General features: G+C 39.1%; 2 protein-coding genes across 4 annotated transcripts in view; one reads left to right on the plus strand and one right to left on the minus strand.

Moving 5' to 3' along the window:
• LOC147897062 (glutathione S-transferase U20-like) overlaps positions 1-13,596 on the plus strand; it is a 118,348-nt gene that overhangs the window by 71,666 nt on the left and 33,086 nt on the right. The gene's annotated exons all lie outside the window — the stretch shown is intronic.
• LOC147897063 (uncharacterized) lies at positions 4,698-6,422 on the minus strand. 3 transcript variants are annotated; one of them, XM_087382091.1, is made up of 3 exons: positions 6,383-6,422; positions 5,666-5,725; positions 4,698-5,533 (listed from the first exon to the last, which is right to left on the minus strand). In XM_087382091.1, exons 1-3 carry the CDS (start codon positions 6,392-6,394, stop codon positions 4,919-4,921), a joined length of 687 nt encoding a protein of 228 aa, XP_087238217.1. In that variant the 5' UTR covers positions 6,395-6,422; the 3' UTR covers positions 4,698-4,918. The 3 variants fall into 3 exon arrangements, with proteins under 3 accessions (XP_087238217.1, XP_087238216.1, XP_087238218.1); XM_087382090.1 differs by lacking the exon at positions 6,383-6,422 and adding an exon at positions 6,246-6,379; XM_087382092.1 differs by lacking the exon at positions 6,383-6,422 and adding an exon at positions 6,246-6,293 and having other exon boundaries at positions 5,666-5,757.

The raw sequence follows: 13,596 nt of genomic DNA on the forward strand, positions 1-13,596 counted from the left end.
AGTAGGCTAAAGAACAAAATAAATTCATCCAAAAGGGACCACAATGTAGGGAGACAACATTTGCACCACAATAGAGGAGCAAAGAATGAGAGACCAGACCATCCATAGACTAGAGAAGAAGATAAACTCACCCAAAAGCTCCCACAGAGCCTTGATTGAGCCATGGAGGGGGTTCATGTACCTTGGAGATGAGGCAAGCACATGGCATTCTCCTCCACCCTCTCTCTCTCTCTCTCTCTCTCTCTCTCTCTCTCTCTCTCTCTCTCTCTCTTTCTCTCTCTCTCTCTCTCTCTCTCTCTCTCTCTCTCTCTCTCTCTCTCTCTCTCTCTCTCTCTCTCTCTCTCTCTCTCTCTCTCTTCCCATTCTTGCCTCACACCCACTCTTGTTGCTCCTCATGCTTACTATTAGGGTACTCAATCATTGTTTCATCTCACCATGTGATACTATTGTGTGCATAGGTTATTGGGTGGGTACATGTGAGGTTTAGAAATGGAGAGACTTCAAAATCTTGGAGCCGAGATGAATTGAAGTTGCAATAATGAGATACAGCAGGGCTATCAACATGATAAAGTCCTAAAACCCTAAGGTGAGGCTAGGGTAAGTTGAATCCCACTCAATTACTAACTCAATTGGTAAGTTAGGAGAAATATTAGAAGGAAAAATCTCCCTTAACCCTCCTAACTAATTAATATATTGGTCCAATACCTTAAATATTACAATATTTCGAAGACTCCCCCACAGTGGGCAATGTTATGATGTGCAAGGAGTGACCATCACCAAATGAAAGTAATCCCAAAGCTTTGCAAAAAGCTTCAAAATTTTGTCTAAATAGGACCTTGGTGAAAAGATCTACAACATTTGGGTGTGTAGGACAATAAATCAAAATCACTCCCCTGCATGTAACCTCTTTCATAATGGGTCTTAATGTGTTTCACATGTGCATGAAACATAGAATTCTATACTATAGAACTCTAATACTACCAATGAGTATGGGAGTATATGGTTGAAAACTACCATAGGGGTGGTCATCAATCTCTAGAGCCATACACATTCAACAATAGTTGTGAAGGCTACCCTATACTCAACTTCACAAGATGATGTTGCCACAGTGGGTTGTTTCTTGCCCTGTTTCTTGCTCAAGAAATGCATGTACTTCTGCAATTTGCATTGATGTAATGTTTGGTATCATCATCCCCATCCACAATTTCCATAATGCTATGGCTTTGGGCTATGCATATACTTGTTGAACTAGGAAACACTAACCTGAATATCTGGACACATATTATAAAGATAAATGAGGCATCCAATAGCTTGACTATATAGAGCAACATAAAATTTTTTACCTACATCATGCATGGACACCGGAGTTGAAATAGGCTTGGAGTCCTAGAACTTGAACCTTGTAATAGTACATAAATATATTTTGACTATTCGAGAAAAAATCCTACATCTATTTGCATAAACTGAGTCCCTAAATAATAGTGTAAATAGATGAAGGAATTGTTCTCGAATAGATAAAGCATATCATGTACATATAGGATGGCAATCTATTGGTGAACTAGGAAAACTCAAGGTCGGGCATTAGGCTAAGTGCATGGTTGAGGCAAGGGGGGGTTGGTAGATCCAAATCCACGTGGAGCACGCATGGCGGGCTGCATGGAACGCATGGAGAGCCCATTTAGAGGCCGTGGTCTTTGATGTGATCATGGATGTTATTAGCATAGATATCTCTAAAGCTGTTGCTCGTGTTTTGCCCCGAGAGCTGGTCCTGACAAGCGTGGCATCTTTTGTTAATAGTATCTTTATCTTCCATGGCTCAGTGCCTTAGTCTACGCATGGTTGTAGCTGTGCTTTTCTGCTTTGTGTTCATTCGATATTCTATGTGATGTTGCCTTAGTCTACGCATGGTTGTAGCTGAGTGTGTGTGTTGTAATGGATCTCCAACAAGCTCAGTAGAGCTAAGGACATGGTGATGAAATAAAGTGTCAATCATGATTTTCTTTTTCGTGTTCATTCGATATTCCATGTGATGATGAATTTAGCTAGCTTGTAATTTGTTTACATGTAGTAGAATAATTTAGCTGATAGAGCTATCAGTGGTATCAAAGCTAAGAACAAAGATATGAAAGCAAATATGACCATATTGTCAAGTTAATTGCCTACAATGGAATGAATTTTCGTATCTAGCAGCTCACGCTTTGTCTGTACGTCTAATGGAGAAGGTTTTTTGGTCAATTGCCTCAAGTCCAGAGAAGAAACCGACCAAGAAAAAGGCACATGACTCCCCCGAGTTGGTGGATCAATGGGAGGAGAGGAATGAAAATACTCTTGGTATTCTAGGGCGAGCACTTGGTAGAAATCTTAGTCACCATCTTGACTTCACCAAGACAACATGCAAAAATTGGGCGACACTAGAGACACTGTTTGGTTCGAGGCTCAGAAATTCCAAGATCCTAGTCAAGAAGCAACTGTTCAATCTCATGGTGTGATATGACCAGACGATGGGAGAGCATCTAAATCATATGCACTCAATTCTTCGACAAATGACAAATCTCAGTGTTTGAGTGGAGGATGATGATATAAAGGCCATATTGCTCTCAAGGCTTCCTTCTACTTACGATGATATCATCAAATTTTTTAGGGTGAATAATTTGAATGAAGTTAGATTCTAGAGACAATAAATAGAGACGGAGGCTCCACAATCAACAAGGAGCCAAATTACTTTTATCAATTTTGGCTTCTACAATTTTGGTTTGCTGTTATTTCTTTTTGGTTGTCCCTTTTTGCAACCTCAATTAAGATAAAAGATGGGCATGAACTCCTTAAAATTTTGCTTATGAATTCTAAGCTAATGTTTATGCTCCTATCTTGGGTTTAGATGCTCCATCATCCATGACTGACCTTCATATTTTGTGGATTGTTCTGTGAACCCATGGTTGCGCAGTAAAATATGCATCTCTTTTATCATTCTATACGCACATAGGTGCACAATTCAATATGCCTATTCCGTTTATTGCCTGCTACCATGACGGTTTTAAGCACAAGGCAGATAGCATGCTCTGCCTAGCACAGAGGAGAAATGTTTTTATTTAAAAACTACTCCACGACGCTCAATGCCATCAGGGACACCTTACAAACACTAAACCATACTGTCAGGGGCTTACATGGTTTTCATGAGCCTCTCGTTGATCTAGATGAACACATTCTTTGATCCGATAAAAGTATAATCAGAAGTTGAGGAATTAACAATCTCCAAACAAAAAAGTTTGCGATCATTAACGTTTTGGAGTTTCGATTATATACCCACCTGTCTTTGCTATATTTTCACATTAGCTAGTACCAAGCACCACCACGTTTTTTCAATAACAAAGTTATTGACTCCAATGTAGTGATTGAAAATATCAAAGACCATTGTCTTTAGACCTCCATATGCACCCCAACAATTCCATTAAATTATTGCTGTAAAGAATACTCAGGTACATCTTTAGACCTAGATTAATCTTGTATTGAAGACTAAACCCAAAATGGTTTAGTTTAGACCAAAGAATGGATTCAAAATGTGCAAAGTGGTCTTTAGAACTAAATGAAGAATTATTGGAGAACCAAGTGAGATATTGAGCAAGGATACCTTAGTTAAGAATGAAGACGACAAAGATAAAGATGGGACACAAAAGAGCAAGATTGTATTATCATGTTCTTCCTTATATAAATGAAGGCGTTAGCATTCTCCCATGAATTACAATCATTTGGCTACCAAGCTCACGTAGATTCTTTTGTGGGCATCATTTATTACTTCATTAACTACTAACCCAACCATGAGCCACTCTAATTCCTTCATTTCCCTCATCAATGGAGAGGTTCCCTCATTAACAAAGGATAATTACCCTCAAGAGGATTGGCCTACAAAATCCAACAATTGAAATCCATGGTTCAACAAAAGTAACAACCATTCTTATGAAGATGCAAAGAAGGTAAAATGCATTATTGATGATTCTTATTAAATACTTTAATTTAAATGAAACATATATTTGGCAATTTAATCTATGGACCTTTGTCTTATGAAGAGGATGCATAGAGAGTAAAACACGCACAGAAAAAGAACTTTATTAGAATAAAATAAGAAACACACCAAACCTAACAACCACCATGATCTCCCAACCTTCCACGATAGTGAGCTCGAGATCAGTAGGCGGCAGGAAAACCAATAAAGTTCTTTTTCCTTGCTCGCAAAAAAAAGAGAGTAAAACGCATTATTGATAATTCTTATCAAATGATTAATTTTATCCTTCATACGACCTTTGATTTAAATGAGACTTCTTTTCTTCATTATCATAACCCAAAAGCCGAGGTGGGAACTGAAATGAACGAGTGTGCCCATCCTTTCAACTAAATATGGAAGCACTACCATCACCACCTTGAACACAAGATTGAAGGACTGAAATTTGTTGTAGTATGTCAACGAGCACAGTGCTAATAGGTGTATTTGTGGAACTTCAAACGCACTCAAATGCACAAAGGCCAGCCTTGCACGCAAATATCATTAAGGCTTTACCCGAGCAAATGAAAATGCAACAAGATCAGGTGTTTCACCACCAAGTATCCGTTCTCATAAACCTGTACTTCTATACAAGCTATATTCTTGGAGATTTTGAATACATGAAAACATGGGAAACATTTTCTGTAGAGTGGAAACCTCAGAAGACCAAACTAACCGTCTGGATGTCTACTGCAAGAACTATCTCCAATGATGTAGGAGTTATTAACAGCAGAAACGTTATCTCATGAGCTTAAGTATAACCTGCAGTGTGAAGTCCTTAATGAGATTGCAAGGGGTACTTACCTTCAGATATATACTTCACTAGTCGATTGCTAGAACAGTTGTTTCATCCACTCCAGTATAAACAACACTTTCTGTGGCCTATGTTTCACTGCATACTTCTATGGTTGTCACATCGATCTTTGTATTGGAGACGCTCAAGGAAGCAACCTCATCAGTCAAGGTCTTCAATCCTTTGTCCTCAAATTTTCCGGTTTCATCAACAGGGACAGATTTGGTTTCTTCACTTGGAAATGACACAGCTCTTTGTTCTGCTTCTTTCAGCATGTTCAAGCACTCTTCCTTCTTCATCAATAATTTCTGCATTTTGGACTCAATCTTCTCTTGCTTTTGCTTCAACTTCTCCACGCTGTACTTTGAATCCTTCTTATCCTTTTTCTTCTCCTTCTTGTCTTTCTCCTTGTCCTTCTTTTCCTTCTTATCCTTTTTCTTCTCCCTCTCACCTTTTGTTTGGGAGCTAACGTCTTTCTTATCCTTACCCTTCTCCTCCCCTTCACTCTCCGTGTTTTCCTTTATCTCGTGAGGAACAGCCCTCTCCTTCTCTGTGCCTTCTCCCGTCTCCTTTTCCTCTTTCAAATTATAGTCTTGCTCAAGTTCCTTATCGCCTGCTTTTTCCATTGCTGGTTTCTGGTACTCTTGCACCTCTGCTCCTTTCTCTCCTTCAGATTCAGGAAAAAGTTTTCCTTTGTCTTGCACCTGCAAAGATTTTAAAAAAATATTGATGATCTCAGAACAGAAGGATTTTTTAATCAAGTAACGCTGCCCTGGCAGGCCTCGAATGGCAGCGTAAGATCTGCGAAAGAGAAGCTCAACTGCAATGATACAGACCTCGATTTCTTCGTAATCCTTAGTCGCCTGCACAGATGCCATCGGAAGGTTCACTAATTGCTAAAAAATGAAGAGTCAGATGAAAGTCAGTCCTGAAACGTTCCAAAGATTATAACTTTATAAGAAATTCTCATTTCTAACGTCCTCGGAACCATTCTACCTCACAGGCAACTACGCATGGTAAGAAATAGCAACTCGTAGAAAGGATCTGCACTCGTTAGCAAAATCCCCAAAAAATAAGCCCGTCAATGTTACGACGTCCTTAGATTGAAATGAAAAAGGTTATGCAGAAGGGTTCCAAGGTATGAAGAGGAAGGACTTCGGTCGGGAGGCGGGCAAACATTGGCTTACAGACGATGGGAGTTCCTGCAGGATCGGTGGTAAGGCTTCAAGTTTTACAAGTTCTGCATCAAAGACATATCTAAGCAGATCTGGATCGCTAGACATGAGAATCATCAAGAGGACGAAGACAGGAGCAGAAGGAGAATGGCCAACGACAATCTGAGGTGAGAACACAAAGCCAGGCAGGTGCAAAATCAAAAGATGGAGCATGAAATGAAAAGGAGGAATGAGGTCTTACCAAAAGATATGAGCCGAGATGAGCAAGATGAGCAGCAAGAGAAGATGAGAAGGCAAAATTTAGACATGAATCGGAGATTGCAAGGTTTGAATTTATGAGGAAGGAGGAGCAAAACATATAGCAAGAATGAACTATACCATGGATTGCATTCATGTCCGGTTTTAGTGCGTTTGTGTCATCAACGTGCCATCCTCTCCTCATGCAGAGTTGTCCCCTGCATTTTGCCACTTGTCTCCTCTTCGGTTATTCACATCCTGGGTGTTTTCACGTATGGGCTTCGCCCACTCATCATGGACGGGCACGATCGATTGCCCACGCACGACCGCCCAGATGCATTCAATGCACCAGGGCCAACATTGGTGGCTCTCATCTCTGTAACCACCCTTCTTGCTCGGCTCATGCATACCCTCACCTCGAACGACCACCCAAAAAGCATGCACACGCTCTCCTACTCCTGCATATGTGCTCGCATGTGCGCACACACGCACACAAACACACATGTGCGCGTGCCCACATACACACAGACAAGCTCTAATTTGTTTGCACATGTTTTTGTTGCATGGTGCACGCGCGCGTGCGTGCATGCACGCGCGCACACACACACACACATGCACCTCTCTCTCTCTCTCCATGCAACCATGCTTATATGAGTGCATGCAATGCCATGTGAAGGTGTGAGTGGGATTCATGTGCATACATAATTGTGTGTCTAGGCCTCCCATGTGCACATGTCAATGTGTGTATCTATCCAAGGTGCTTTCAAGTTCATTCCCCTTCAACACATAATGTTCACAATGTGAGTGGGTAGCCAAACAATGATTTCTAAGGCTAAGGACACAATTGTATACATATTACAAATGCTATCTAATTGATGGAAACAATCTATGCTACTTTATAAAGGAGAATGGTGCATGCATCTTCATTAATAGCATTCATATAAGCTGTACTATATATGTGGTGGCATTATTTGCTCCGTACCTTGCTCCCCACACTTCCCACTTTCTACCAAAGCATCACCTCCTACCACTTGTTTTAAAGAAATAATGGATCATATATACTGCACTAATATAGAGAGTCATGATTAATATCTTCTCCATAACCGTGGTACATATATCTCTTCAATGTTGACAAGCTTTCACATTTGAAATAAAGAATAACACACCTAAATGCTTTGCTTATGAAGCAAGAAAGTACTTGATACCCACAATCTCTAAAATACAATATCTTGAAATGACATGCCTTCGTAAAATTTGAAACTATCTTCATATTTTCCAATCTACACAACATGCGTCTAATACTCTAATCTATGCATTTCTTTCTTAAAAAAAGTAGCCATGTGTTATGTTCAAACTAAAGGAATTATAAAAATAGCTTCCTAGAACCAAATACTTGGTATGTTGGTAGTGTTAAAAGGGGGGACCCGAAAGTCAACTTGATGAAACAAGGGCATCCAAGAAAAAAATGTATTTTGGAACTCTTAAGTCAAAGATACTATCTCAACTAATAAAAAATACAATAATTTGCTCAAAGTAGTATACGTCGTGTAAACCTGAAGTCCACTACCAACATCTCTATCCATAGGATGAGAGAGCATAAGAGGATCCTTGAGTAAGAGAATGAAGCAAGACAAAGGCAAGGATGCCAGTATGAAGCCTACAATGGAGATAGAATCTTTCAAAACCTACAAAGCAGGCAACATAACCCACTAGAGAGCAATCCCTTGCCTTACTGACATAATGTATTAGTGATCCCAAAGTTTTGTCGTAGTCGCTATTGCTATTTGATGACTAGTGTCAGCAAAACCAAGTCTCAAGCATAGAGTTTGGTTAATGCTTCCATCAAGCTAGTAGCATACAAGGACCAAGTGTAAGCAAGCAAAAGTTTTTGATCACTAGTGTGCTTTGAAGACCTACAAAGGGGCAACATATCCACTTGAGAGCAACTCTCTTGCTTTGCTAGTTCGGTAATGCTTGAATTTATGATAGTTGTATTGCTATCAAGTTTTTGTTATTGCACACAAGCTACAAGGATAAACTTTGGTTGATGCAATGCACAAGGACCAAGTATATGCAACCAAAAGCTTTTGATCGATTGCCCAACTTGTAGCATCCTACTATCATTACTATTGTGCTATGAGTGTGAAGGACAAAAGAAATAACATGAGAAAGGTGAGTGTTGAAAAACAAGAGAGAGAGTATACGAGAGGTGAGTGCAAATGATAAGGAAGGGAGACAACACCCAAAACATATCTAATTGTACACCAAATGGAATTACAGATAAGGTGATGCATGTATATAATTGAGTTTATAGGGTCTAGTCCACATATGTGTGCAAAGTCCACAATGACACAAAAAAGAAAAATAGTAAAAAATATAAACATAGTATGTACATGAGCATACTAACTTTGCAATATAAGTATGCATGTAAAGTACAATTTAATTAAACCATAATTTAATTTAATTAACCCATTATTTCTACCTCTTCTAATGAATGCATAGTTATGGTGACAACTAATGAAAGTTATCTACGAAAAGAAGTTTAATGAACATTTAAGTTTATCTTTGGAAAGATGAACAGGATCTATCTTACCATTAATAAATTCTTCTCAATTTGTGTTTAACATCAAACTTGCTTTTTTTTTCATACAAATTTGAGAGTTGTTCATGAGCAAGGAGCGAGGAGACGGGCAGCTTCTCAGCTTGATGGTGAAATAGGTGAGGCTCCTCGCATGCTAAATTGCTGAAAGTTTCCCCTAGTAATGATGTGACGTGACTTATGGAGGTGTCTCAAGTTCAAGATTCCTATCCAAAGTGCATAAGAAGTGGAGGATGGGACTCTCTCGTCGACAAGGCGACATTGCATTGTCTGGCTCGAGATTTACAGGAAATCAACGCCATAAACAAAAGGTTGCAATGGATATCAATGAGCAAGATAAGTCTTGTATACTCAAAGCTCGTTAAAGTAGAGGATGGTTTGGAACTTCATCCATGCAAAGAGATGTGAGAGAGACTCTACTAAAAATGGATTAACAAAATTCCCTCGAATCAGCCATGGGAGATCCTCACTCAACATTGGATAAAAAAGACAGGCATTTTAGGATTCACACAACAGACTATCTTGTGGTAGGAGGATCTGATATCAAAATTCCCTCTTAAAGTAAAGGAAACACATATTCTATCCCAATTAATAACAGATTGGTCACGTAAACTTGGGCAGATTGTGTGGATAGGCTCCCAAGGTCTACCGGCTGATGGCTCTCTTCACCTTAACCCATGGCTTAATCCCTCGCCTTTTTGTAATGGGTTCACACTGGTTAGTATCAGCAGCCGCCTCTCTAAGTCCATACTGTAGATGACAATTCTACAACACGTGTCATGATCTACCATGAAAAGGATAGAGATCCAAGATTGAAAGAGTAGCCACCATTGATGCATATTCTATCATCTACCCTACCCAACAATTGTATGACCCAAAAATTCAGATGTGGTAATCTATCATATTTCAAACATAGGCCATAGAGCAACTTGAGGACTCTTTGCCTACATGAAGATGCTTCTTGTTTGGCCTATTTGTGTTATTGATGCTATTGATCCCACACATTTTTGTATTGTTGTGGTGTTTGTGTTGCTTACTAGCTCTGCAGCAAACATTGGCAATGTCCCATTGCTTTTTTTGACTCATAGTTCCCATTGACCTAGCATTCCACTTCTTATTGTTCTTTTTGAAGATTTTAATGGTAACTTACTTTGAACATGTGAATATTATGACATTGTCATTTACCTACATTTCTTCCTTTTCCTGTTTCAAAACTTCTTCGTCTAGTAGACAAGGCATGTTCATGGCTTGCCTCTTCTCCATTTATCTTTCATGAATGTACCTAGCATGCCTTCAGAAGTGGGTATAGATCCCTAATGACCATAGCTATCACAAATTGCTCATAATATTTGCCAACACATTAAGTGCAATGTAAACCAATATTTTTGTCTTTCATGTCCATAGTGGATTCTAATGACCATAGCTATCACAAATTGCTCATAATCTTTGCCAACACATTAAGTGCAATGTAAACTAGTATTTTTGTCTTTCGTGTCCATAGTGGATTCTTAGGCATAATAATTTTGGATATGTTTTTTGGAATCCAATCCATTTTCAAAATCTTTCATACATCCATTTCTTCTTATCTACCATTATCGTATTCATAACATCCTAGATATTGAAATTGAATATCTCAAGTTCTAATCTTACTCTCCTATCCCAATCTATTTCTTGTAGAGGAATACTTTGTCATCATGAGATTTTTCCACTATTCTAGAAATGATGCAAAACTCTAAAGTTCACATACGTGAAGCCTTGAAGGCATGATTCCAATGTAGTTACTAAAATGATCAAGATATGGGAGGCAAAGTAATGATGGCCAATGCAGTTTTATGATTTTGAGGACAAAGATACTTTCAAAATTTCAAATTGTGGTTAAATATGTTCAATTTAGACTTCAATGAAAAGATATGAGCCCCAAATAAACGATTACTTTGGGCTTAAGGCTTAAAGTATGAATGGACTTGGAGATACGACCTTGCATTAAAGAATTTTGACCAAGCCTAGGTATGGATAGGTTGAATGAAATTCACTAGTATTAATTATCTTGAATGAACCTAGACCTATGGTTAGGTTTGAATAATTATGGTAAATGTTAATTCTAGCTATGTGGCTGGAAGCATGATTAGATGGATCAACTTTTGTGCTAAAAAGCGCCTTTAACTTAGCGGCACCTAATGAGTGCTAAATAGCGTGATGAACTTAGCACCTAGCACCATTCACCTACCACTATTCATGGTCCACGCCATAACTCCTCCCCTCCTTTTTCAATTAAGAATTGCCTATGGTCCCTTTGTGTGTCCCTTTCTTCAAATTCAATATTGTTTGTGTAATAGATGCTCTCTTGTGTTCACTCCTCTTTTCCGCTCAACTCCACTCTCTTGATCGCCTATACTTACCCTAATTTCAATTGAACTCCACTCTCTTATGCCCTGTTTTCTTCTCAACTCGACAGCAAAGTCCAACGAAAAGAGCCACTCACAAAAGAAAATGCGAGTGGAGCCTCCCTTTTAAATGAGGTTCTACCATTGTACAAAAGAGTTCCATGATGATTATGGGCTTATCTTGACTAGAAATAATACTCGCAAGATTTCTAGTCTAGATGATATAACGGAATAGCAATGGCTTTTTGTGTTTGATTGTGCGATTCCAAAATCCAACTAGAAGGTGAAGTCTCTGTTCTAGTTTCTTTTGGGAACTAGTTCTACTCCACTATAAAGTGTACTAGGATACTCCAACAATCCATGACGTTGGGATTGTCTTTGCAAAAAGGTTTTCCTTGGAATAGTGCAAAGAAGCATCCATTGCAGAGGACATGTCGTGGTTCACAATCACATGGGCACCTTATGATGAAGAGGTAATGAATATGTTGGAACAGCATGGCCATATAGTTGGAAAGATGGATAGATGGAAGCAAACGATGGAAGGAAAGAAGGCTTCAAGCCCTTGTGTGTGTCTCCTTGGTGCTACCATGACCAAGACTAATTAGATGATGTAAGACTTTTGAATCACTTGAGCACACCTGTGAGCTCAAGTTCATGCCACATAACATACGCTTGATGAGTCTACAAATGAGATCTATTCAAATGAGGTTGCATCATCATTGCTAGCTCCATAGATAGAAAATGTGTAGGGCACCCTGGAAAGATGCCAAAAAATAATACATAAACTATTTGGCATCTTACACGTTGGACCACTTGGCGCTTACAAAAATATATTATGAAATGGAGCTTAATGAGCATTTGAGTTTTGCTCTTTGTAATTATGTAGTCATCAATCCCAACCACCAACACTGAGGGGTTAATAGAAAACTTGAAACTTGCAAGATAATAATCAATCATGATATCATTTTTAATGCTTTGATAGGCATTGTTCATTCATTTCCTTCCAGTAGTAATTGGTAATAAGAAATGGGTAGTTGAAAAATGCATATTTTGAATTCCTAAGTGGTTGTTTCGGTGTGGCAGCACAATCGTGAATATGAAGAGGGATAGCTCAAGAGGCAAAGTTTCACCTAGATTTTTGCAAGAAAATGTTGCATGCCATGCAAAAACAACCATATGTTGTTCTTCTCCGCCCCCACTACCTTGGCAATATGCTACGACTTTCTCTTAAGAGCTCACAAGTGCTCAAGTTGTGGCCTATCATTCAACCAAGATATAGTGGATTTTCTTCCGCTTCCTGACAGTCACATGTACCACTTGTTCTCTTTTGTACAAATGTGCGACCGCAAGGCCACTATGTGCATAAGAACTACTTTGGAGTAGTTCTAGGAGCCACCAAGATCATGCTTGGCTTTAGTATCACAATGGCTAAGATGACTCCAACTATGTAGGTATGAGTTTCATGTGCCTTGTTACTTGATATGTTTAATACTGCAGATATAGAAGAGGTAAATACCTATGAAATAGTAGTTAGTAGCACTCTGACGTAAGAGTGATTACATAGCAATTAGTACTAGTATTAGAGCTGTTAGACTAATAGCTACATATCCCAACAATTAGAACTAAAATTCTAGATGCTATTAGTCACACACTACAACTATAGTTCTAACATTGCTAATATCTATATTCCAATGTTAAGATAGACAAGCGCTAGCAAAATATCATAGCACTCTTAGATTAGCATATATCCACTACTAGGCATTGCTAACTGGTACCATTGCAATTGCATTATAGAATCTTGCACTAGTCTAGTAGCATTGGTACTCACATTGCTAGCTAAACTTCCAAAATTAGGATCTATAAAGAGAGAGAGATTAAACTAGAGAGAGAACAACTAAAAGCCTAAACTTTTGAGGCCCTTACAAAAAGTGTAGATACCCAAGAGGTCCCTCCAAAAAGTGTAGAGACTTTTACCCATACAAAAGAGGTCCCACCCTTGAGGCTCCTACAAAACGTGGAGAGACTCTTACCCACAAGTTCTCCTACAAAAGAGGTCCCACCAAGAAGTCTCCTACGAATTGTATAGAGACCAGCATGTATAAACCTATCTCAATGGAATTAAGCTCCACTCTTTGGGGTTCAGTGTTTAAGTTCACTTATGTATTCATGTGATTCATCTCCACTGTGTCCATGCTCCCATACACTACCATGTTCTAGCATGCCCTTGCTCTTACACTCCCTACCCTTGTACTCTGTTCTCCCAGCTTCTCCTTCTCCTCCTCCCTCTTCCTCCTCCCTCCTCCTTCTCCTCCACACTCTTCCGCCTCCTCCTCCTTCTCCTCCTTCCTCCCTTGAACGTTCTTTTCAACCCT

This window comes from Dipteris shenzhenensis, chromosome 11 (assembly GCF_047967505.1).
Source record: "Dipteris shenzhenensis isolate YYH24624 ecotype China chromosome 11, Dip_SZ_1.0, whole genome shotgun sequence".
Classification (NCBI taxonomy): domain Eukaryota; kingdom Viridiplantae; phylum Streptophyta; class Polypodiopsida; order Gleicheniales; family Dipteridaceae; genus Dipteris; species Dipteris shenzhenensis.

What these genes read in the sequence shown, in the direction of transcription:
- LOC147897063 (XM_087382090.1), bottom strand. Translation starts at nt 6,362, where the DNA reads ATGTTTTGCTCCTCCTTCCTCATAAATTCAAACCTTGCAATCTCCGAT. An exon ending in ATCTCGGCTCATATCTTTTG is followed by an intron (nt 5,726 to 6,245) that starts GTAAGACCTCAT and finishes TTCATTTTTTAG; the next exon opens with CAATTAGTGAACCTTCCGAT. An exon ending in AGGATTACGAAGAAATCGAG is followed by an intron (nt 5,534 to 5,665) that starts GTCTGTATCATT and finishes AAATCTTTGCAG; the next exon opens with GTGCAAGACAAAGGAAAACT.